At 39.4% G+C, this 26,671-nt stretch overlaps 1 protein-coding gene across 2 annotated transcripts; it reads left to right on the top strand.

The window, feature by feature from the left end:
• Positions 1-1,305: 1,305 nt before the first annotated feature.
• LOC307034331 (transmembrane protein 179B-like) lies at positions 1,306-26,122 on the top strand. 2 transcript variants are annotated; one of them, XM_079673118.1, is made up of 7 exons: positions 1,306-1,958; positions 13,246-13,442; positions 14,605-14,742; positions 20,587-20,665; positions 24,879-24,989; positions 25,252-25,285; positions 25,442-26,122. In XM_079673118.1, the coding sequence occupies exons 1-6, from the start codon at positions 1,863-1,865 to the stop codon at positions 25,270-25,272; spliced, it is 642 nt and encodes a 213-aa protein (XP_079529244.1). In that variant the 5' UTR covers positions 1,306-1,862; the 3' UTR covers positions 25,273-25,285; positions 25,442-26,122. The 2 variants fall into 2 exon arrangements, with proteins under 2 accessions (XP_079529244.1, XP_079529245.1); XM_079673119.1 differs by lacking the exons at positions 24,879-24,989; positions 25,252-25,285; positions 25,442-26,122 and adding an exon at positions 22,433-23,735 and having other exon boundaries at positions 1,307-1,958.
• Positions 26,123-26,671: the final 549 nt, after the last annotated feature.

Below are 26,671 nucleotides of genomic sequence, written 5' to 3'. Positions count from 1 at the left end.
GAAAGTGTTTTCCTGCATTGCAATGAATGGTGGTCCTTTACAACTTTTTTCACTTATAAATAAAACAAAAATAATGTTTTTTATTCTGAGACATGACAGCAATTTCAAACTGCCAGCTTTAACCTAAGCTTGTGTCTCATTCTTAGCATGACATCTCATTAATTAAAGCTATAACGTGTTGTAATTTCTAGCCACTCGATCACCTAATTACGTCATGGAGAACGTGGCCGGTTAGTTCAGTTGGTTAGAGCATGGTGCTAATAAAGCCAAGGTCGCGAGTTCGATACCCGTACTGGCCATAGTAGTTTTTCGGTCTTCAGAAGAGAGAGGTTACCTGTGTGTGACAAGTTCTATGAAAAACACCTTTCCCAAATCATCCCTCCATACAATGGTATATATATATATATATATGTCCATCAGAATTGATAGTGGGTGACTATTGAAATCCTTAAATTGGTTAATTACAGAGTAACTCCAATTGGATTCCAATTGGATTCCAATTTGCTATACCTCCAGACTGGAGTCAATTGAGAGCAAAAGTTTAAATTAAATTATTTTTTACCATACTAACAAATAAATACTATTTATTAAACATATATTTGATTAAAAACATTGAAAAAAAACCAAGAAAAAACTGAATTTCTGATTTTGATGTTGAACAAAGTATGACTGCAGGAGTTAAACGCCATTGCCTGACAGACCAAAATAGACAGATTACTCCTGCTATGACAACATAACTCCTACGCTGTCCCTAACTGTCTAATATTATAATTAATATGTTTTATTTAGTATTTACATACATGTTTCTCCGTTGTAATTTAATGTAATTGTTTTTCCTAAAATGCATGTACTATTGCACTGTTCTGTCAACGCATTCTTCGATAAATTCTCATTATTTTCAACGAACAAGCTACACTGAACAAAAATATAAACGCAACACTTTTGTTTTTGCTCCCATTTTTCATGAGATAAACTCAAAGATCGAAAACATTTTCTACATACACAAAATAACAATTTCTCTCAAATATTGTTCACAAATCTGAAAAAATCTGTGATAGTGAGCACTTCTCCTTTGCCGAGATAATCCATCCCACCTCACAGGTGTGGCATATCAAGATGCTGATTAGACAGCATTGCACAGGTGTGCCTTAGGCTGGCCACAATAAAAGGCCACTCTGAAACGTGCATTTTTGTTTTATTGGGGGGTGTCTGAAAACCAGTCAGTATCTGGTGTGAGGGTTAGGGTACTGTTGTGAATCGAGTGGCCCATGGTGGTGGTGGTGGTGGGGTTATGGTATGGGCAGGCGTGTGTTATGGACGACAAACACAGGCCACTCGATTCACAACATTACCCGAACCCTAACCCTAACCCTCACACCAGATACTGACTGCATTTATATTTTTGTTCAGTGTAGTTGCAAGTTAACTACCGTAGCTAGCAGCTGTGCTATTCTTCTTAACATTTTATTTTATACCGAAACTGTCCTGTATCTCACCTTGTGTGCCTTCACACAAGAAGAAAAGCACAGATGGGATTTAACACTCAGAAAGCCACTGAGTGCGTTTGATTTCGGATTACAGTGACACACACAGAACGAGGTTTATTTAAAAAAAAGGGGGGAGATTTTTTTAGGAGTGTGCTCCCTCTCACTCCTGTTCAGTGTCCTCCGGATTCCTACAGGACTCCAGAGTTGCGAAGAGCCCATGCTAAATTGAATTAAATGTGTCTACTTTTACTACCAGATGTGTGGTCAGTTGCTGCAAAAGTTGCCGATTTCACATCCACAATTACGTCACTTCCGCCGATGTAGCACCCGTGCCTTCACGCCCCGTGCTGTCAGACAGGAGCTGGCCAGGGGAAGATGGTGTTACCGGGGCTGCTGCTGCTGGAGCTGGCTCTCTACGCCAGCTGCTTCATCTGTGGGATTGTCACCGCCGCCTCCATCACCATAGTCCAGGTGATTTTACGCAGAAATGATAAAACTATCCTAATCCTACATTTACTCTATTTCCATCCTCTTCCGGGTACACTCACTTTTTCCACTGCGTGTATTCCTGAGAGGTTCATGCTCACCAAAGAAAATCCCGAAATATCACTTCACAGGCTGGATTTATGGAACTTATTTGCAGTTTATTCCAACTTTTTCATTCGTTTTGTTATTCATTCGTTGTCTGGTTAACTGTAGAAACATATTGGTCTTTGTAACTCTTTTTTACGGAGCCCCCCTGGTGACATTGGTGAGAAAAATATTAATAGGTGTCCACGTATTAATAATGCGTGGCCACGAGTTAATAATGCGTGGCCACGAATGAGTTATTATCTTCCCACGCATTAGTAATTCAAGGGAACAGAATCATTATTACGCAATAACTAAATCCAGATAGTCTATCGAAACTGATGACTGAGTGACAACAAGTCGAATAAAGTTGGAACGATATTGGCAGATTCAGATTTCACGGATCAATAACTCATGAACAAAACGTTGTTCAGACACAAATGACGTCTCCTAAGTACCGTGGTAAGGTTGACAACGAACTACAATCACATTTTGGTCCAAAAAAGCCAATACGTGCTGTCCTCCAAACTGGAGACGTGACATTGGTCTCTATCTGCAGCCGGAGAAGAAATGAGTTCTCAGGGACAGTCTGCAAAGAGCAACTCTGAAAAAAAAGAATACAATAATATTAAATCACTTCACTATTATACAGTATATTTCTACAATAAAATAAATATTTATAGTGTAAAATCTTCAATAAATATGGCATCATCTTCAATAACGTTACTATTATACAGTATAAATATTCACCAAAATTATTCCAAACCATATTCTTCCAAACTCTCTGATGTAGTATGAGCAACAGAAGACTATTGATGTGTGTAATGAGTTTGGTAGTAATATACTGTAGAATAGTGAAGTGATTGAATATTATTATTAGGGCCGGGACTTTAACGCGTTAATTAAGATTAATTAATTAAACAAAAATTAACGCGTTAAAAAAATTAACGCATTTTAATCGCACTTATTTTTGCACCGCGGAACATTTCTCACTGGATGAGTTTCAGGGGTACCGATTATACTGGAGCACCAACTAACGTTCATGGCTTCAGACAACAGCAAACCACAGTGAACAATTGTCAAACATGAATGAAGAAGCTGATGAGACCGCTTTGGTTGGCCCCGTGAATGGGACATTTTGTTTTAAAAAACGGACGGATGGAAGCGTCAATAAGAGCGCGGTTGTTTGCAAATTATGCAAAAAGGAATTTGCATATCACCGCAGCACATCAAGCCTCAAGTATCACCTCAATGCAAAACATATAGCAGCTAGCGTGGAAGCTAGCGTGGACGTTAGCCCGACTCGGAGTACAAGGACCCACACCCAATTCGCGTTGATCAAACAGTGGCCTATGCAAAAGAGAGATTTTATTTTTCATCAGGATATTGGAAGAATAGGAGGGATTGAGGTCAATCACTGGCACTTTTTTATTTTATTTTATTTTAAATGGTACACTTTATGTTGAACTATTTATTACGTTGTTGGTGCAACTGGCACTTTATGTTGAACTGTTTATTGTTTTGGCCAAGGTTATTGAGAGAGTTGGACTGAAATTGATTAGATTTTTTAAATCAACTGTTGGTAAATCAACAAAGTCTGTTATGGCCTCTGAAGCAACAGAGAGATGTTTTCTAATAGTCAGGGTTTCCAATGTTCTGAATGTACTTGAAAGTATTGTGTTTTACTTAAAAAACAAAGTGTTATAGTTTACAGAAGGTCTACCTACCTATAGGCTACCTGAATCTCTGAAATGTACTATATTCCTAAATATGCTATTGCTACACTTTATGGCAAAAATTGCACTTTTCTGTTGGTCTTGGTTAAGTACCACGTTGAAAAAAAATAAACAATGTTTTGTTGCTTAAGCTTATGTATTCAGTCATTATTCAATGGTATACTAAAATCCATGTGAAAAAAATTGCTTCTCACTGTTCTTAGGTCAAATATTGTTGTGATTAAAAATGCGATTAATTTCGATTAATTAATTACAAAGCCTCTAATTAATTAGATTAATTTTTTTAATCGAGTCCCGGCCCTAATTATTATATTCTCTTTTTTCGGAGTTGCACTTTGCAGATGGTCCCTGAGCACTCGTTTCTTCTCCGGCTGCAGATAGACCAATGTAATGTGTCCAGCACCGAGCGAGGACGGCGCATATTGGCTTTTTTTGATCAACATGTGATTGTACTTCGTTGTCAACCTTACCACGGTACTTAGGATACGTAATTTGTGTCTGAATAACGTTTTGTTCGTGAGTTATTGATCCGTGAAATCCGAATCTGCCAATATCGTTCTAACTTTACTTAACTACGTTTCAAACCGTGCAGGACACCCCATGTAGTCACTCAGAAAAAATCTGGACATTCTGATGTACAGTTTCAAAATAAAATACCTTGGAAGCCTCATATATGAGCTATCATCCCTGTCCCCAAAGGTCTTTTATTTTGAAACTGTACATCAGAATGTCCTGATTTTTTTCTGAGTGACTAGATGGGGTGTCCTGCTATCACCCTGGAGTGACATGGATCTATGATACTGGACATTCTTTGTTTTATTCTCATCTAAAAACAGGGATGATAGCTCATACAATAGAGATTTCAAAGGCCTTTTATTTTGAAACTCTACATCAGAATGTCCTGCTTTTTTCTGAGTGACTAGATGGCATAGCCGTGGGAACATGTTTCAAATGGGGGGTGCTGTGGGGATGACACCAGGGCTGGTTCTGACCAATATGCCGCCCTATAGACCAGGGTCTAAAAGGGTCTATAGGCAAGATTTTAGCTGGCAATGAAAAACCTCTGCAAAAGACCAATACACTACAAAAAGATAAACATATTGACATGGTGGACAGCTTATATAAAAAGGCTTCAAATGTATATTAGTATTATAACATGTTTTAATTGGAGGAGTGGACTTCACATCCTCTAGGGGGGTCCGGGGGCGCCCCCCCGGGAAGATTTTTTTAACATTTTAAAGTCAAATGCTTCAATCTGGTGCACTTTGAGCGCCCAATTACTAGACTGATCTAGAGGGTACAACAGATCAGTTTGCATACTTATTAATCAAATAAGTATGTGAACATTTCCAATAACCTACCATAGCCAATAACAAATAAATTAACTTATTTTATTTGTGTTTATATTTTTAAATCTCTCCAGTTTTAAACTATATTTTTGTTTTACTGTCCTATAGTATACATTGGAATGATTTCAAACCTGTTTTTATTTATCCTAATAATTATAAAAGGTGTGCCTTGGAAATATTTGTTTACATAAATTGTGATCAAAACGTTTGAGACTCACTGAGATAACTTCGACTAAAGTGAACTATCCAAACCCTCAGAGTCCTTTACCTCACTGAGCCTCTCAGTCTGACAGGACAGAACTCTCCCTCCACATTATTGTAGAAACAGCTTCTTATATCCGTTAGCGCAGCAGAAGCTAACAACAATCCCCGCCGGTACCACGGTATCCCCGCGGTATCCCCTCTCTCTATCTCTCTCACTTTGGCTGTGAGCTGCGGGCGCCTGCTAAGCCAACATCCCCCACTTTCATCACTACAGCGCCCATCATACAGGGCAAATGGAAAATGTAACCGGGTTGAAAAAAGGGTGTTATCTTTACTTAATTATGAATGTTGTTACATCAAGGCTGAAAATTCGTTTTTTAATTTATTATATCTTGTTGAAGTGCAGATCCCCTGTCCTCCACCAGGGGGTGCTGCAGCACCCTCAGCACCCCTACTTCCCACGGCCCTGCTAGATGGGATGTCCTGCTATCACCCTGAAGTGAAATTAGTCTTTGATACTGGACAGTTTTTGTTTTATTCTCATCTAAACACAGGGATGTTTTTTTTTACTCTACCGTAATGCATAGGATATTCAAGCACCGCAATATCACGTGAGGGCTGGCTTGACTAGGTTTTCCCGAGTGGAGGCTGGCTTGACCGCAGTCCGAAACAAGTGCCTTTTGCTAAGGATGACACTGTGCTTAACTGCAAGGGATTGCAGAATATCATTATAATTCATAGCCAAATGAAAATCAAAATGAAATCAAAATGATCCATGCTTCGCAATAATAGCCGTAGCCTACGGTACATAAACTTAGCTAGTGTTGTGCCAGCGAGGGGGCGTTGCCCCCTCAGTTGTATTCTTTGCCCACTCACTTTGAGCATCATTCATCCATCAAAAAGTACGATAAATGTCACAATTATTAAATAACTTTAAATAATTATTTTCCCCAATATACGTTACTATGTTTGGATCAGATATGTGTGCATGCAGTCAAGCAACGTGTAAAAAAGCCTCAACCCCAAGTGAGCTTGTAGTCTTAATTCATGTTAGCGTGTGTGCTTAGCTGTAAACACAGTCCACAGACCAAAACGTCCCCGTTTTCCGGGCAAAGTCCCCGTTTTCGCAGTAGGGCCTGGCTCATTTCGTGGCATCTGCAGGCAGTGGCAAGTACTTCCGGCATCTGCCACAGAGGCCGCTACTCCGTGGTATCTGTGGCAAGTATATGCCACAGATGTGGTATCTGTGGCAAGTATATGCCACAACTTGCCGTGGCAACTATATGCCACTACCATGCCACAACTTGCCGTGGCAAGTATATGCCACAACTTGCCGTGGCAAGTAAATGCCACAAGTTAAGAGAAGGTTTATGGTAGCTGCCACTCGCCTTCCGTGACAAATGCTGATATTTAAACCCGTATTTATCGCGTAAAATGTTGCTGTTTTGGCATGACTTTATCGGACTGATCTGTACACAAGACTGATGATCTGTTACTGATGGTCCGATCTCTATTTTTCAAAAATATTAAATATTATATGTTCTATAGATTTTACTTGGAGAACGTGGTTTGTTAAAATAAATAAACGTGCTATTTTTATGATAATACTCAAGATATATTATTAGTAAGTTGACATGAAGATCTAACATTGTTGACCAGAGGTGGGAAATAGGCTAACTTGTATACTCAAGTAGCCTACTGTACTTGTGATTTAGAAATAGCTTACTTGTGCTATAAGGATAAGGACAACCAAGCGCAAAGCCTACATGCACTGAAAAGCTGAAAAGGGGAGACGGATGAGCATGACTCAGCGTTCTGTCAAGAACTCGAACAATATAAATTGTTCGCCAGTTTCAAAACGCAATAAAAGGGTGGATAAAAAAGCATGCATTGTGTCTCGATTTTTAATATACTGTCATGATTGTCTTAACGGAATAACATGGTTTGTTTAGATTCACTGATATCAATATCTAATAAGAATAATCTGAAGCATTTAAATAAAAATGTTCAACCAGAATTAAAATATTAAACAACAAAACAGATACAATGACATTAATCTGTTTATTAACAACGAAAATAATACAAATTAAGTACATATGCCTGGATTTAAAATAACACATTTATACATGTGTACAATCAAATATAACTGTCCTTTGCCTCATTTATAAAATATAAATCTTAGCATCTCACTAGCAGTGGCAAATGCAATCAGTTACAGCTGCCCTAAGTCTGTAGCCAAGTCTAATAACACCATTGTACACGTTGCTGTGTCAATACAGATATTTATTTTTTAATTATTTGTCTTTACTAGTAACAATACACCTGGTTATCGTAGCAATCAGTGGAAACTCCCCTCAAGAAGCGACAATTGCCAAGGGCTTGCGTTGCAACGCTCACTTGCCAATATTTCTTTTTTTATTACAATATAGGCCTATGTTTAGCATACTATCATAGATATAGCACGTTTGTTTATTTTAGCAAACCAAGTAGGCTATTCCAAGTAAAATTGAATATAAATGATAATTTATTATCTTTTTGAAAAATAGAGATCGCACATCAGTCCTGTGATAGTCCAGCGACATTTTACACGATAAATACGAGTTTAAATATCAGCATTTGCCACGGAAGGCGAGTGGCAGCTACCGTAAAACTTCTCTTAACTCTGGCATCTTGTGGCAACTCCCATTCAGCATGCGCAAATGCCACGGCAAGTTGTGGCATATACTTGCCACGGCAAGTTGTGGCATATGCTTGCCACGGCAAGTTGTGGCATCTGTGGCATTTACTTGCCACGGCAAGTTGTGGCATCTGTGGCATATACTTGCCACAGATGCCGCAGAGTAGTGGCCTCTGTGGGAGATGCCACAAATGCCAAGGCATATGCCACGGCGAGTAGTGGCAACACTCATTGTGTTCTAGTATGATAAATAAAATAATATTGTACCTTGAAAACCAATGCATTCGTTCATTTGACACGTTGGTGGTTTTAGGTAGGCTATACAGTGACCCCTGGCGGTTCTAGTGTGAAGTAAAAGTAGAAGTAGCCAACCTAAATGTTGGAATACTCTGTTACAAGTAAAAGTCATGCATTAAAATGTTACTCAAGTAAAAGCGCAAAATGATGAGCATAACAATATACTTAAAGTACATATTACATGTTTTCATTATAATGATTGATCATGAAAGTGTTCTCAAAGCTGGTAAAGGTGCAGCTAGTTTTAATGACTTTGTATACTGTAGTTGGGTATCTTGTGAATTTACTCCAGGAGAAACTATAAAGTCTGATTTAAGACTTGATTATATGTATCATCATTAATCAGAATCTGTAGTAAGTAACTAAAGGTAGCGTATTAAATAAATGTAGGGGAGTAGGCTACAATTACACAATTTACCTCTGAATTGTAGTGGGGTAAGTAACCTGCTACGTAATATACCATTTACATACTCAACTAAAGTACAAGTAGGCTATTTCTAAATCACAAGTACAGTGCTTGAGTATACAAGTTGGCCTATTTCCCACCTCTGGTCAACAATGTTAGATCTTTATGTCAACTTACTAATAATAATATATCTTGAGTATTATAATAAAAATAGCACGTTTATTTATTTTAACAAACCACATTCTCCAAGTAAAATCTATAGAACATATAATGTTTAATCTTTTTGAAAAATATGATCGGACCATCAGTAACAGATCATCAGTCTTGTGTACAGATCAGTCCGATAAAGTCATGCCAAAACAGCGACATTTTACGCGATAAATACGGGTTTAAATATCAGCATTTGCCACGGAAGGCGAGTGGCAGCTACCGTAAACCTTCTCTTAACTCTTAACTTGTGGCATTTACTTGCCACGGCAAGTTATGGCATATACTTGCCACGGCAAGTTGTGGCATATACTTGCCACGGCAAGTTGTAGCATATTTAAGTTGTGGCATATACTTGCCACGGCAAGTTGTGGCATGGTTGTGGCATATACTTGCCACGGCAAGTTGTGGCATCTGTGGCATATACTTGCCACAGATACCACATCTGTGGCATATACTTGCCACAGATACCACGGAGTAGCGGCCTCCGTGGCAGATGCCGGTGTCGGTACCAGATGTGTTCGGGGTACCATATGTGTTCGGGGGCCATCTCTTACCAATGACGTCACGCATTGTACGCATTGTGATTGGCTGTACGGTAATTTACCCAGGGGTGCTCGTGGGCAAATCACATCTACAGATCATGACGAACCGAATTGAATTATTCCTATGCTCCTAGCGTGTGAAAATGTTTGTGAAAAACATGTTAAAAAAACATGAAAACGGAGCAATGGCTGTACGCCATTGGCTGTACGGCAACTCAAGAGGACCATCATACACGGTCAAATTCCGAACATTTAAACATAGCCTACACTTCATTCTTTACTTTGTCCGTTATTATATGTAGAAGATGAACTACCTCTCTGAAAGGTTCCAATGTGTTCATTTTGATGCGCTGTCTTCTGAGTGGTTAAACATCACTAAAGATTTTCTGACTTCTGACTGCTTTGGATATATAATTACACCACAATAAGGTTTTACTATCACAGTGCACTGAGATTTGTGACAAACTGTAAAGCACTTACGCATCACTGTACACTGTAAACCAAGGCGGTTTTGCCATCACTTACTGTACTGAGGCTCAGTCACTGGTACATTTTCATTTACAAAGCCATGTTGGATAAAGTACCATCTTATATCTGCTCCCTGATCTCTCGGCAAATTGAAAGTACTTATTGCCTGAGATCTCATGCTGTGGTTTTATTAAATGTGCCAAGTGCTAGGACTGTCTTAGGGAAGAAAGCTTTTAGATGTGCAGCTCCACTAACTTGGAACACTCTGCAAAAAGAATGTAAAATTACCAAGCTGGTACCACTACATGTTTTTAAAGCTCGGTTGGATGCTCCACAGTCAGATGCTGTTGGTACCTGTACATGTGGATAGATATGTAAATTGTAATCCCTGTATTTTTTGCTGTATGATGTCCTTTTATTGTTCTGTTGTTTATGTTTTTATGTCTTCATGTGGAACCTACTGCTGCAGGTCTCCCTTGAAAAATAGATCATTGATCTCAATGGGATTTTACCTGGATAAATAAAGGTTTTGAATTGAATGTCGAGCATTAACTGCAAGTCACTCAAATGCATAAACTGGAGAATAATTATGTTACAAGTGTTACAGAAAACATATCCAAGTGTAACAAACATCCAGTATTAACCTTACTGTTTTTTTACTAACAGTAACCAACTAATAATTTTCATGAAGTGCATATTTATTCCAAACTCACAATATATATATATATATATATATATGTAATAAAACATAATGCACAATGGTACACAGTATCCAAAAAAAACTTCAAGAGAAAACTTCAAGAGAAAACCCACAGTTTAAAGGGAAAAATGGGAGAAACCTCGGGGAGAGCAACAGAAGAGGGATCCCTCTCCCAGGACGGACAGACGTGCAATAGATGCCGTGTGTAAATCGAAGAGATAATACATTTGCAACAATAGGTAGACCGAATGTTAGGAAATGCATGCGTCTATAATAATAGGATGAATCCACGAAGATGTCAACAATCCTGTGGGAGCCTTCAGGGAGGCAGCACCACGAGACCCAGGCAGGACCGCAGAGACATGTTCAGCCACGACCCGAAGTCCACGACTTAATCCAGAACTCAGGATAGAGGATCCAGGATGCGGGACCACAGCAAGAGGATCAGCCTCGACTCAAGATCACATCAAGACACAAAAGAAGAAAAATTTGGCTGGGTTAATCGGAACATGAGAATACACAGATTCAGACAGACAGAAGGAAGAACAAGGACTCCCTTTGGAGTGATTTTTTTTAAATATTGAAGTTAAATGCATCAATCTGGTGCACTTTGAGAGCAAAATGAAGAGATATATGGATACCTCTCAACATCCATATGAAACAACTGTAAACAGATTTACTTTGTCTTTATGGATTCGATTGTGGACTTGATTGTGATTGCTGCACATTATCCCTTACTTAATAAATACTTTTTTTGATAATCTATTATATAGAAAAGTATATCATATTGATATATAATATATAATTTATTGATAATATATAATAAAATCAAATATAACAATCAAAACGAAATAAGTAGTATTAAGTATTAGGGCTAAGAAAATATTGTACATGTGAAATAGTTGTATGTATTGATTTAAATTGACATGCATACGCTAAGAAAAATAGTCCGTTGTTACTGTTTGAACTAACGTACCAACGGCACTGAACATATTACATATTACCTACCATATTACGTTATATACTTCTTACCTTCAATTTCTCTTGTTCTTCTCCTCATTCGTCTTTGTTTTTCTTCAAGTTTTATTTTATTTCTTCAAGTTTTTATCTTGTTGGTCGAATAAGTATAAATAATAATAATTAAGCGTCAGCTAAATACAATGTAATGTAATGATCAAAAAACCCCTCTATACTAGTCTAGACAGCGTGGGTAAATTACCGTACAGCCAATCACAATGCGTGACGTCGTGACGTCACTGTTAAGAGACGGACCCCGAACACATATGGTACCCCGAACACATCTGGTACCGACACTGGAAGTACTTGCCACTGCCCGCAGATGCCACGAAATGCGCTTGCTGTCTCTCCGTTTTCGGTGGCCGGTACCCGGTTGAAACTCCGGAAAATGCTCCCTTTTTTTGAATGTGCATTAAAAAACATAAAGCAAGGTGAAATAAAATGTTAGATGTCAGTAAAAACCAGTCTATGGTAAAAACAGAGTAACAGAGTTGTGCCTGTTAGCGTTAGCGTATTTCTTCTTCTACTACTTTTTCTTCTACCTCTACTTCTTCTTCTACTTGTAATTCAATGTAGGCTACCTGCCCGTGAAATATATTATAAATATTGACATAGTACTACAACAAAGCTTTAAACGAGGTAAGTTACGAATTTATATTCACAAGGGTGTTGTAGGTCTCGGACATACATTTTTCTCTTTGTATTAACCTTCAGTGGTGGATTCAGATTCTTTACTTGAGTAAAAGTACTAAAGTAATACCACACTGTACATAGCCTATACTCAATTTCAAGTAAAAGTACTGCATCGAGAATGGTGTTTAAGTCGAAGTATTTAAGTATGATTGGGAAAATGTACTCATTGCAAAAACAAAAAAATTGGAAATTGTAATATTTGAAAAATAAATCTTCACATTTAAAAAGCTGGAAAACATTTTAGCAAAATTGCTACTGAAATATAATGTTGGATGGTTTACTTTTTAAAATCTATTCCAAATAATCTTATTTTGTAAATGTTTCCTTAGTATTATGTGTCAAAATCTCACTCTATAAAGTAACTAATACAAAAATCTTTACAATAAATGTAGAACAATTAAAAATGTGCTTCCAAAATGTAGTAGACTAGAATAATATAAAGTAGTATAAGGTGAAAGTACTCAGGTAAAGTTGACGTAAAGTACGGAGTAAATGTACTTAGTTACTTTCCACCACTGCTAACCTTTATACAGTAATTGGGTTTAAACTTCACAATACACAGTATAGGGGGGAAACTACAGAAGCACATTCAATTAGCTGCACTGATTTTACGCTACATGCTTCAGGCTCTGTGAAAAACTAACATTTATTTTGAAGGTTAAAACTCCTTAAACACAACGTTCTGGTCTTCACTGATTTGGATATGTGTGAGCTGTGAAATATGTGTGCTCGCGAGTAATCAGTCATGTGTCCATTCTCATCATGTGAACAGATGGTTCTCGTGCCCAATTATTCTCTCTACTCCTTTATGGGAGTCAGATGCTGCAGTGAACATGTGTTTACTGTGGATATGTGAGACGAAACTGAGAGTATTTTCCTCTTGTCTCAGGGTAATTTTGGAGGTCAGTGCATGCTGTACGGACTTGTGAACTACAACACCACAGCGAGCCTGATCGGGGTGCAGTCCTCCAGCGCCCCCTCTCTGTGCTACTTCGTGTTGGCCATATCAGTCCTGGTGGCGGTGACGTGCTTCACTCTGTCTCTGTACTGGGTCTACTCTCTGTGCAGCGACGGGGAAATCAAGAGGTGTGTGTGTGTGTGTGTGTGTGTGTGTGTGGGGGTGTGTGTGTGTGTGTGTGTGTGTGTGTGTGTGTGTGTGTGTGTGTGTGTGTGTGTGTGTGTGTGTGTGTGTGTGTGTGTGTGTGTGTGTGTGTGTGTGTGTGTGTGTGTGTGTGTGTGTGTGTGTGTGTGTGTGTGTGTGTGTGTGTGTGTGTGTGTGTGTGTGTGTGTGTGTGTGTGAAATCTCTGTCAAAGTTATCATTGTATTGTCTTCTTTTACAAACGGGCTTAAAAAACTTTATTTGTATATCCCAATATCACAAAACACGTTTGTCTCACTGGGCTTTACAGATTAAAAACAAACAACAACATTGTATAGGATGGAGTTACAGCAAAATGAGAAGAAAAGATAGTGTGTGGAAGACAAATAGAAATAAAACAAAATAAGATACAACAAAAACATTCAAATTAATTACCATAAAAAGAGATGTTTTACACAGCTTGAATTCAGTTATTCTACTAGGATTACTAGGCTTTTGGCTTGAAAGGAAGACAAATAATCCACTTTATTGATCACACACAGGAATAACTAAGCTAATAGTGATTCAAAATGAGGCTTCTGTCAATTTCTACACCAATAGAGGCATCCATAATCAATATGATGTGTTAAAGCGGATAGCAATACAGTGTTTTTATTACATTACAAGAGCAGCAACACAAAGAGATTTTGAACCGTTGTAAAAAAACGTATAATTCAAGCATAACTAAAACTGAACAAACTATCAACTATAAAGATCTGGACTTTTCGTATTATTGTTTGTTAAAACATATGCATTTTCAATCTTTACTCCAGAGTGTCGTTCTTGTTGGTATGATTGACTGAAGCAGCACTCAACCGAGACTTATTGCATTTATTTTGGCGGGTTAGGAAGATCGCGTAATTTGAATTTTCTGGAAGTTTACAGACCCAATGCACCAAAGCTGGTCTTACAATCCATGCTGCAGAACTTGAGAGGAAGGGAAAACATATTACCAAATCAAAAACGGATCAAAAGGGACAGCGGGTCATGCAATTATCAAATAGTCACACACATGCTGTAGTTTGACGTCATCTCCTCATTTGTTCAGAGGATGAAATAACATTGTTTTCCTCTCTTTTCCTCCCCTTCGAAAATAATTTATCCTGCAGGGATCGCCTGTCGATGAACCTGACGCTAGCTGTAAGCGGCGTCTTCCTCTTCTTCCTGCTCATCACGGGCTGCATGCTGAAGATCGGACGCGACTGGCTCTGCAACTCTGTCCTCCAGAACGTGCCCAACATCACCGGGTGACGCACGCACGCACGCACGCTTGCACGCACACACACACACACACAGAATTCAGCCACATGCACAGTAGTGTTAATTTCGTTGACTAAAACTATGACGAAATATGTTCGTCAATGACCTTTTTTTCCATGACGAAAACGAACTGCGGTCAAGCCAGCCGTCTTTCACTTTTGCGTGGTCAAACCATCCGCCCCTGTATTTTGAGTGCGCGATTAGTTACAGGTTTACGGTAATGCAATAAAACAACCCTGGGAAGCTGGATTTCAAAGTAAAGGATGGCATGTGGTTCATTTCTATTATTTTCGATTGAGGAACAGGGTAATTTATGAGAATAATTTTAGGACTTATTGCTTCATAAACTTGTTGCACAAATACTATGAACTACTTTTACTGTGTACTTTTTGAGAATGGCAAAATTCCCTCCAGAGAACAAGAAGGAGCATTTTTGTCTAACTTTGATTTGGGATAAAAAACATTTCTTCCATAAGTAGTTTATGAGTCTGCCATGTTTGTACTTAGTACTTCTAGGACTACTTGCAAACATAATATGAACTACTTTTACTGTGTACTTTTTCAGTAATTTGAGTTTCAAAGTTCTCTCCAGAGAACAAAAATGAGCATTTTTGTCAACTTTAATGTGGTCTAAAAAACATTTCTTCTATAAGTAGTTTATGAAACTGCCATGTTTGTACTTAGTATTTCTTAGGCTACTTGTAAACATAATGTGAACTACTTTTAATGTGTACTTTTTCAGTAATTTGAGTTTCAAAGTCCTCTCCAGAGAACAAGAATGAGCATTTTTGTCAACTTTAATGTGGTCTAAAAAACATTTCTTCCATAAGTAGTTTATGAGTCTGCCATGTTTGTACTTAGTACTTCTTAGACTACTTGCACAAATAATATGAACTACTTTTACTGTGTACTTTTTGAGTAATTTGAGTTTCAAAGTCCCCTCCAGAGAACAAGAAGGAGCATTTTTCGTCTAACTTTTATGTGGTCTAAAAAACATTTCTTCCATAAGTAGTTTATGAAACTGCCATGTTTGTACTTAGTACTTCTTAGACTACTTGCAAACATAATATGAACTACTTTTACTGTGTACTTTGAGTAATTTGAGTTTCAAAGTTCAAGTTTACAGATAAAAGATTAGGCTAGGATACCGGATAAAGTTAGCAACACACGTTAACCATGAACAGCCTATTAATCTGTTCACCTAATGTTATTTCATCCAACGTTGTGGAATTAGAGAAAAAGAGCTTCTTAACGTGCTTTTATCCGGGGTGGAGGGAGTTAAATATGAGTTAAATATAACATTGGGGCGTGTGATTGTAGTGGGTGGAAGTGGTGAAATGAGGATATCCATTTTGGAGTTCAAGCTAGTATAGTATAGTTAACGTTACACAATAATAAGGATGAGAGCTATTTTTGTGATACATCGCTATTGATATGGATTTAGAGTGCATATTTGAGACTTCCAAACTGTAAATAAAAACGTAACTTATGGGTGAGTAGAGCCATATAATGTCCTTGTGATTCTGTTGATTATTACCTGTCTGTATTATGTTGCAGCTCAGCTCAGTCTAGAAAAAGGTAAATGTGTGCATTTTATTATAAAGTTGTATATATTTACAGACCGTTGCAAAAACTAAGAAGCTTATAAACATCAGGTTTAAAACTAAAAGAGCTTTGAAACACAATGAAAGATGTTTGGAGTTTTATTTGAGTTATTCATTTAAACTTTTTGTCTAAGAGATGCTGATTTTAAAACGTTGTTACATACAGTTACGGCATTTCCTGTTTCTGCCGGAGAGAGGGGAGGCCGTCCCAAAGCTTGCTGCTGTATTTACTTCCTCCATCTGACAGGAGGGAGCCTCGTTGAGCTGCGAGTGTGGCTACAGACGGAGTTCACTCCGTCACAGAGGGGTAGGGTCGAGGGAGTGGTTTGGGATTGGGCCTAAATTGAAACATATGAGGTTATCATGAGGTTGTTAACATCGCAGTTTATCAGTGGATGTTTGCTGGAACTACTTGTAAACAGAACACAGCGTGACTCCGGTCAGGTAGAGACCGGTCTCAAGTCAGCACAGTCAGCACCGCTGCAGACTTGCTGTTTGAGGCTTGATAGCCCACTCCCCCTCCACACCGCTCCACACTCGTTGGTTTGGAGCAGCCCTCAATATGGCGGACCCTCCGCGTGAACGCGCAAAAGTGGGTGTAGGGGGCGGTTTGGGAATGGGCCTGAGGTTGCGGTCGGATAGTTTAAAAATCAGCTCCTAAGGGGCAGCATTTTCTCCTCTCCTTTCGGTTAGGGAGGTCCAGTGGTTCCTAAGCTAAAGGAGGTTATAAAGGAAGTTTGAAACCTCCTTTCCTATCATTCTAGAGAATTCGAACGGCACTTATCATGGCTGCCACTGAGGGACTTCTGGGTCATTTCACTCGGTTAGGAAGGTTCCTAAGCTAAATGGACTATTCGGCTGCAGCCCTAGGCCCTTTCTCATTTCTCTAACTCCCCTCCTCGACTCCTATCCTCGAGACTTAGTCCCGCCCACAGGAGATGCGAGCGGAGGAGCCGAGAAGGGGAACCGAGGAGAGAGGAGGGGAAGCAGCAGGTGGTTAGAGAAATGAGAACTCCTCTCCTCTGAGCGGTCATTTTAAAGAGACGTCCATTAATGATGACAGACGCAAAGCAGCACTCTGTCTGATGGACAGATGTGTTCATGATGACTTATATATTTACCTTTAATTCATTCACAGTGCGGTAACAGGCTACAGATGCTAACACACACACAAACACTTATATATGTATATAAATATATACAATTTCAGAATCAAACAGAGCACTCTCATAATAACGTAACACTATCAGAGACCTCTCCCCTCTCCGGTCGCTACAATGAGGAAAATAAATTACGGGCCAAAAGTTTTATTTACAAGTACATTACATAATATTACATTGCATTTAGCTGACGCTTTTATCCAAAGTGACTTACAATAAGTACATTCGACCAGGAAGATACAACCTTGAAGAAAACAGAATCATATAAGTACATCAGGTTTCATAGAGCCAAAAATGTCAAGTGCTACTCAACTATTAAGCAGAGGACACCAAACCAACTGAAACCTGTCTGTCCGCTCCATCTGCGCACACACTGTACAGAACACACACCTACACACTGTACCACACACAACTACACCACACACCTACACACACACACACACACACACACACACACACACACACACACACAGACACACACACACACACACACACACACACACACACGCGCACACACACACACACACACACACACACACACACACACACACACACACACACACACACACACACACACACACACACACACACACACACCACACACACCGACAGCTCCTAAAGCATGTAATCAGGCTACAGCCGTTGTGTATTTTATTATGTGAAGCACTAAATGGTTTTAGAAAAATATCGACTCTTTGTTTGTAGATATCTACTAAACTACAGCAAATAAAGAGAGTAGGTCTGTTATACTGAATGATATATATTATACACACTGCTCTGCTTTCTACGGAGCCCCCTAGGGGACATGGAGAAGAAAAAAAATATATTTGAGAAAAATATTAATAATAATGTTTTGCGAGATCTCGCAATACTTCTGCGAGATCTCGCAAAACCCCTTTGCGAGATCTCGCAATACTTTTGCGAGATCTCGCAAAACTTTTCATTTAGTTCAATGTACTTCCTGGTCAGTTCGGCTGCTACGGCAACACAGAAACCACAACAATGGAGCGGTTCATCGATTTTACTTTGAGCTTGGCCTTAAATATAAAGATATAACATCAGTGCTTGGCAATAGGCACGGGTTTCACACATAGACTGTATATATAAAGGGTTTCACATAAGTGAAGACACCTCAAGAGAACACTCAGAGCGAGGGGACATGCACGTCCCTCTGAGCTGAGTTATTGACAGATTTGAATTTCGCGGATCAATAACTCATGAACATAACGTTGTAAAAATACAAACAACATGACTTTACAATCATAGCAAGGTAGACAATGAGCTACAGAGTCGTTTTTATCAGAACAGTTCGATACGCGCCGTCATCCGAGCATCAAGAATTGGTAAAAATCTGCAGCTGGAGGAGGGAGAGGAGTGCTTAGGGACCGTCTACAAACTGCAACGGGGTTTTGCGAGATCTCGCAAAGGGGTTTTGCGAGATCTCGCAAAAAAAATTGTTTTCTTCTATTTTCCAATTTTTTCTTTTTTCTTCTCCATGTCCCTTAGGGGGCTCCGTAGCTTTCTGCACGGACCTCACAGCTGTTCTCACTGGAAACATTGCGTCGCGATGAAAGCAGTTAATAAAATAATATCCAGGGGATGCATGCAGAGCTGTCATTGGCTGAGATAAGTCCGGCCGTGCGTCACCACTCTTTGAAACATCTCTGTTCCCGGAAATGCATCCACGAAGGAGCCGTGGAGGACCATGGAGGACCCATCAGTGTATCCTCAGTTATAGCTCCTCCAGAGAGCCTCCTCGATGCTCGACGCTCGATCCTTGAAGTGTATTTAGAGAAATGAGATGTCCTTCAACATGGCGCGCTGAAATTCATTTCCGGGTCACTACCGGAGGACCGAGTAGTCGAGGAGGGGTATTTAATGAAATGAGAAAGGGCCCTAGTCTCTCTAAACCACGTGACGATGAAGCATTTTGGATTTCCGTTGTCGTAACTCTTCTATCTATATGGCGCTGCTCCAGCCCACATATATGCTCCATCAAGAGGATGGTGCTACAGGCCGCAAGGCATTGCACTAGAGGTTTAGAACTACAATAAGCATGTTAATGTTAATCTAACAGCTCCGGCAATCCACTGGATGTCCTACCTGCCTGTCAGCCTTCCATCTGTGCACACATTTATCTCGTGCCCTCCTTGGTCATGTGCGCGTTCGTGTGTGTTGGAGGAGACTCTGTAAGGAAGTCTGAAGGAAGAGTCAGATTTTTTCCGGTTGTGTATTTTCAAATTCTAGCGCACTCGAGCTGGTTTCTCCATTCTTACCTACCCTAAACTCTTTTTAGGGTGCAGCTATATGTTTTATTTATTTCAAAGTGGGCCCATTTTAATCATATTTTTTTTTCCTTCAAATGTGCAGAGGACTCCCCAAGTCCTGTGTTTAATTTATTTTAAAGTAGGCCTGTGTATTATTTGTAATTCTCCTTATAGGAGTTCTTTGTTTCTTATTAGAGGTTAACAGTTTTATATAATAATAATAATAATAATAATAATAATTTCAATTTATATAGCGCCTTTCACGAAACCCAAGGAAGCTTTACAGTGGGAAGTAACAAAACAAAACAAATGTAATAATTTGTAAATATAATGTAATAAATAGCCTAATAAATGCAAAAAAACTGTAGCTTTTGTCTGATATAACAATAAATACAACTTTATAAGCTATCAAGCTACGAAATATGTTTTGCGGCTCCAGAGAAAAAGAATTTGGGGAAAAAGGAGCAAAATGGCTCTTTTGGTCAAAAAGGTTGCAGACCCCTGGCTTAGCGAGATCTTGTTTGTTAGGGCTAGTTAAGATAACTCAAACATATCCAGGGTCTGTTGAACTGGCTTCATAGTACAGGGCACAGGTGGCTGCATAGCAGCGCTAATGTCAAAGACACAAACATTATACATTATATTTTTATTTTACCAGGATGCAGTGACACAAATATTTGGGAAGGCTTAGCCTTCCCTAGCCTACATTACCCGCCGCCCCTGGTTAACACGGATTTGACTGAAATGATGGGTTAATGATGTGTAACTTTCTAACATGCAATCTGCTTCTGTTTCCCAAGATGTGAAGAGGCCCAGGATAGAAATTGGGTCAGTCCGCTTAAAGGGGAAAGGTTCTACAACAGTCTGTACATAGCCGAGGTGAGTGGACTACTTTCAGATTTATATTTCATTTATAGGACACATTCACAAAGGGGAACAACAGAACTCAGTCAACATACAGACTTATACAAGCATTTTTAATCATTACTCTTGCATAATGACTAAAACATTTAGCTCAATTTGGGAACCTCAAACTTTCTATGTGTTCATAAACCATAAAGCAAAAATATTAGCATCATTAAAATGTTAGTTTTCATTCAAATAAGGTCAAACTCTTGTCTTATACAGGGACAAGTGGATTTAATTACGAGATGTATGAATGAATTGTAGATGCTACAGAAATGTAGATCAAAATAATGTCATTACTGTTCATTCTATAACACATAGGTTTGAGCAAGCTCTCTGATTGGTCAATAGGCGTGTTTGATTCCACAATCAAACAACGATCAAATAGAACGTGCCTAATCACAAAGTATCCAGTGGCCTACACACGCCACTAGCCTACCGAAACTACTTCCATGAGCCTACATTGTGTGGTTTCTATAGCGACGTTTAGCGACACACAGCCGTTACACTGTTATACATTGTCTCTCGTTGGAAATCGTGGTGTGGTATAGCATGGAGCCCTTTGGGGTGAACAGCCTGGGGTCCATGATGACCCGCATTAGTGAAGAGTCTGGCACTGCTACGCGTTACACAAACCATTGTGTCAGAAGCACCTGCATACAGCGGCTGGCGGAGGGAGGGTTGGAGGCCAGAGAAATCCTGTCCGTTAGCGGACATAAAAACGAGTCATCGCTTCGCAGCTACTGGACTCCATCTCTAGACAACAGAAAGATGTGGAGCAACGCGCTTTCTGCCGGTCCGGGACACGCCATGAAACGGCCACTGGAGGAAAGCTCTTCCTATAACGTATTCCTACCCGTGAACACCACAGCACCACCTGCAAAAAAGTCTGGCATGGAGTTCATGGAGAGCTGTTTCAAGAATTGAACTTTTAATGGCAGCATGAACATCCACCTTCATTCTGAACCCAAAATGTTTCAGCACCATGGACAGCCTGATTTGATTTGTTCCGCTAATCCCACACAGTGATTACTCAGATATTTAAATAGCCTAATTCAAGAATTGTTTTCAATAAATTGTTTTCAATAAATTGGTTAATAATATATTGTTTACTATAATTATATCAATAACTCTAAGCGGGGTAGCAGGAGTGTTTGATCGGCTATCGTTACCATGGGAACTACTTTCTAGGAACTACTTTCTGACGGAGATTAACTCAAGCAGAAAGCGTAGGTTTGGGAGCAAATTAGCCCACATTATGAAATTATTTTACGATATTGTTGATTACAATGATAGTTTGTGTAATGGAATCCCAATCATACACGAGAGGCCGTTCTTGAACGTCATTATTGGTACGACAGTAGGTACTGCAAGCGCCGAGGTCCGTACGCCTGTACTGTCGTACCAATAATGACGTTCCAGAACGGCCTCTCGTGTATGATTGTTTAATTCTGGCAAGACACTATAAGTATGCACAACTTGTCCTCTTTCTTATTAATGAAAAGAAAACCACCGAAGTATAAATATAGGTGTTTATTTGACCAACTTAGTCTTTTTGTGCCTCTAGATTCCTCCTAAACTCACCATAAATTAGCATAAGATAAAGCCTAATTGCATATAATATTTCAGAGAACATTAAACAAAAAGAATAATTGTCTTAATGTTAGAAATCAGTGTGTGTCTGTCACAATAAAGCTTCCCCTCACCTGTTGTCTCCCCCCCCCCCCCCCCCCCCCTCAGACGGCGGTGTGGGTGAACTTCTTCCTCTGGATCACCATCGGGGTCCTGGTGGTCCTGCAGAGGGTAGCACAGGGTACGGGGGGGGCGTCAGGGGGGCGGCGGCGGCGGCGGCGGCGGCGGTAGCTGATGTCAGCTGCCGAGACGAAGCCTTTCTTTAACAATCCAGCAAGTCCACAGTGAGAGGATATCACACAATGATGACATACAGAACACGGCATGATAATGTGGGAGGGGGTACATATATGTACTTTGTATTCAGTTATATCACTGAATATGGGCAGACTGACCACATTGTCCAAAGATATGTATGTTTACCCGTTTCCCACATTTAAACTAATACAATACAGTAGTCTTTCACTGGATCACTCCTAAATGTGTGTTTGTTGTATTTTGTTTACATAACAAGAACTCTAATTTAATCAGTGTTCTGATTTTTATCGTTTTTGATTTGACAGATTTGTAAGACATATTTTAACTAGTTTTATACATTTTTTAACTACAAAGCCAATTTCTTTTGTATAGCCTTTAAAGCTCTAATTTTTGGAACAAGCCTTCTTGACTCGGCAGTCCAACATTTCCGTAATGTTGCCTTGGATGAAGAGTTTTCAAGTTCAACGCCTAACATCCCCACACAGCGAAACAATTCCCAAATCTAAAACAATTTCCCAATTTGGGATCAATAAAGTTGATCTAATCTCATTGTGATCCAGGCAGAGGGCTAGTGTTCCTACTCAGTGTGCCTTTAACAACACTTGCTTAACCCTTTTTTAAAGTGAGTTTCTGTCATGTGCACACGCTTTTTTATTCTGTAGGTTGTGTTTTCTCTTTACTTATTATGAATGATTGAATTTTGCTTTGAGGGCAAATGTCTTAATTTTGTCTTAAAATGTTTGTCATGAGATCTGGGATAGTTTGGTCCCACTGTTAACGGCTTAAATAAACACTTGCTACAGTTTGAGAAAATGGGCACGCAATTACGTTACAAATCCTTTCAACGTTGTTTACACAGTGTCTATTACCATCTGGCCGGGGAAAACAGCTGGAAATTAGCCATGTCGGCTAAAGCTGCACCATTTACTGTTTTTGTGACAGTTCATCGATGGGGACTGTCCACGACACTATAAATAAATAAACTAAACTAATTACATATCTGCTCTAATATCCAGTGTAGGATCACTCACAGGTGGTCATCAAACGTCTGTCCTGTGTTTGAGATACTGCACCTAAAAAGGCTGTTTTGTACTGATTGACACATGGAATGCTACATTTTTAACCAATAAACCAAAGACTTAAAATACAATAACTCAACTGGTTTTCTTCTGATGTGTTTTAGAGGGATGTAGATATAAATGTTGACCTGCGTCGCCCTCTGCTGGCTGATAATAAGTACTCAGCTGTAGCAGAGATACATTACTAATATCTTGTTGCATGTGTTAAATTAAGTATAGTCATTTCATGTAAGGTATTTTTTGTTAATATTTGAAAAAGGTGTATATGTGATGAGTCGTGATTTTATTAAGGTGGCTATTAAGGCATGTAATAATGCATGTGAAAGTGTTTTCCTGCATTGCAATGAATGGTGGTCCTTTACAACTTTTTTCACTTATAAATAAAACAAAAATAATGTTTTTTATTCTGAGACATGACAGCAATTTCAAACTGCCAGCTTTAACCTAAGCTTGTGTCTCATTCTTAGCATGACATCTCATTAATTAAAGCTATAACGTGTTGTAATTTGTAGCGACTCCATCACCTAATTACGTCATGGAGAACGTGGCCGGTTAGTTAAATTGGTTAGAGCGTGGTGCTAATAAAGCCATGGTCGCGAGTTCGATACCCGTACTGGCCATAGTAGTTTTTCAGTCTTCACAAGAGAGAGGTTACCTGTGTGACAAGTTCTATGAAAAACACCTTTCCCAAATCATCCCTCCATACAATAATTAAATTGGTTAATTACACAGTAACTCCAATTGGATTCCAATTTGCTATACCTCCAGTCTGGAGTCAATTGGGAGCAAAAGTTTAAATACAATTTTTTTTTTTACCATACTAACAAATAAAGACTATTTATTAAACATATTTGATTAAAAACATTGAAAAAAACACAAGAAAATACTGAATTTTGATGTTGAACAAAGTATGACTGCAAGAGTTAAACGCCATTGCCTGACAGACCAAAATAGACAGATTACTCCTGCTATGACAAAATAACTCCTACGCTGTCCCTAACTCTCTAATCTGTGGGGATTACCTGACCTCGTCTGAGCTCTGAGGTACAAGAGAGAGGAGAGACTGGACGTGAAAGAAGGTGACGGAGTGGGATAAATAAGAATATAGGGAAGATTTACCAGCACTGGTAAATTAATCTCCAACAGCTACCTTTACCATACACCTAATGCAGAATCCCTACCTGGAATAAAGTTTTTTTTATCATATATTCATACAGGGAATCTGTAAAGGACATCCAAGAAGAGAGAGAACTCTGGAGAACGCTGAGGACTACCTCGACTCTCAGAAGCCCACCAAGCTTGTGATAAAGTTGACTTTGGAGTCCATGGTAAGACCTTTTTGGCTATTATAAAAATAACCTGTGTGTATTCAAACATATCTAAAGATATAGAGAAAAGAGGTTAGAGTCTGATGGTCTGATAGGAATAAAAGAGCTTCATAGGCGAGCAGTAGCCATTGAAGACTAAATTGAGCCTTGATAAGCCTCTTAAAGCCACTTCACGTTCTCCCAATCAAATGTTCTGAATACCACCTGTTGATCTGTACAGGACTTTTGACCTTTGATTAACTTGATCTGCTCTTTTTGGCAGGATACTTTACCGACAAACTAGACGGTACAGAAACGTAAGAGTCTTTCAATCTCAAAGTTCGATAATAAAGAGCCTTTAAAATGGAAAAAACATAATGAAATTCAGTGTTTTTCAAACATCTTACTGCTTAAAAGTCACGAAGCCAACATCACAGTTTTTACCTCTGACCTCCCTCCCTCTGTCTGTGCAGAACATGTCTGATAATCAGTGTGAATCTGTGGCGCTGAGCGTGGAGTCCCTGCTGAGCGATGCTAAGAGGATGCAGCTGCAGTGCCGTGAACGCAACGAGCAGCTCTCCATGGCTGCCACGCAGCTGAGGGTGGAGTCGGCCTCGCTGAGGGAGCAGTGCGAGGCCACGCAGCTCGACATGGTCCACATCCGCCGGCAGCTGGAAGAGCTGATGGACACCAAACACGCCATCGAAGCCAGGGAGAGGCAGACGCGGAAACTCAGCAGGCTCCTGTGAAGAGACACGGGGAGCATAGATGAGTCATGAACTGTTCTGCATGATCTGCAATCAGGAGGGAAGTGGGCTGAGGAGGAGATGAGAGGAATGGGTTTGGTATACGTTTCAGTTTTAAAACATTTTTGAAAGTCAGTGTCAACTTCCACAGATCCCAGAATTTAGTTTCAGACAGAATATTGTTTAAGATTTTACAGAAAAAGCTACTGAATTCTGAATCTGAAGAAGAAAGTAGAATCAGAGCCTAATAAAAAAACTAAACTGTGTGTGGTTTGCTGGGAAAAAAAGAAAAGAAAGCACTTTATCAATGTTGACAGCTTTAGGCTTGATGTGAAGCAGATGCACTTGTGAAAATACACAACAGCATTTCTTCCAAATGTTCATGCAAATAAACACAGTCTAAATACACGTATGTCTCTTGCTATTCTCTGGCAGGTCTTCATGTCTTATTTGGTCTTCATTTCCTCACTTTCTCACTTTAACTCAACTATTTATCTGTGCATATGTGGTAGGTGGTCCAAGGTTTATTGGAGTACACTATTTGAGGACCAAACAGCGTCCACAAGGTGGAGAAACCCTATAACTGCAGCTACTGTGGGATGACCTTCAACCAGCTGTCACAGCTGATATCATGCCAGATATTTATTACAGGAGAGAAAACCTACCAATACAACCAGTGTGAGTATGTCTCAGCACTTGGTACACCAACAGATGTCAGGTCACAGGAGTAACACCAGGGGAAAACCGAGCTGAGGTTCACTTTGCAGAGGGGAAGTCCCGCTGTTTTCTTAAAACCTGTTAAGCCCGAGAGACCCCGGTACCGGGGCCCTCCTGCAACATCTTGCAGGAAACAGTGTCTGAGGGCAAATTCATTTAATAAACTCTGAATGTTATATATCCATGTAACGGGAAGAAATTCATCTAACTGATCATTTAAAAAAAAAAATCAAAAAAAAA

This window comes from Notothenia rossii, assembly GCF_949606895.1.
Source record: "Notothenia rossii genome assembly, chromosome: 3".
Lineage (NCBI taxonomy): Eukaryota > Metazoa > Chordata > Actinopteri > Perciformes > Nototheniidae > Notothenia > Notothenia rossii.
The sequence above is the reverse complement of the archived record's forward strand: the minus strand, read 5'-3'. Positions and strand labels throughout refer to the sequence as shown.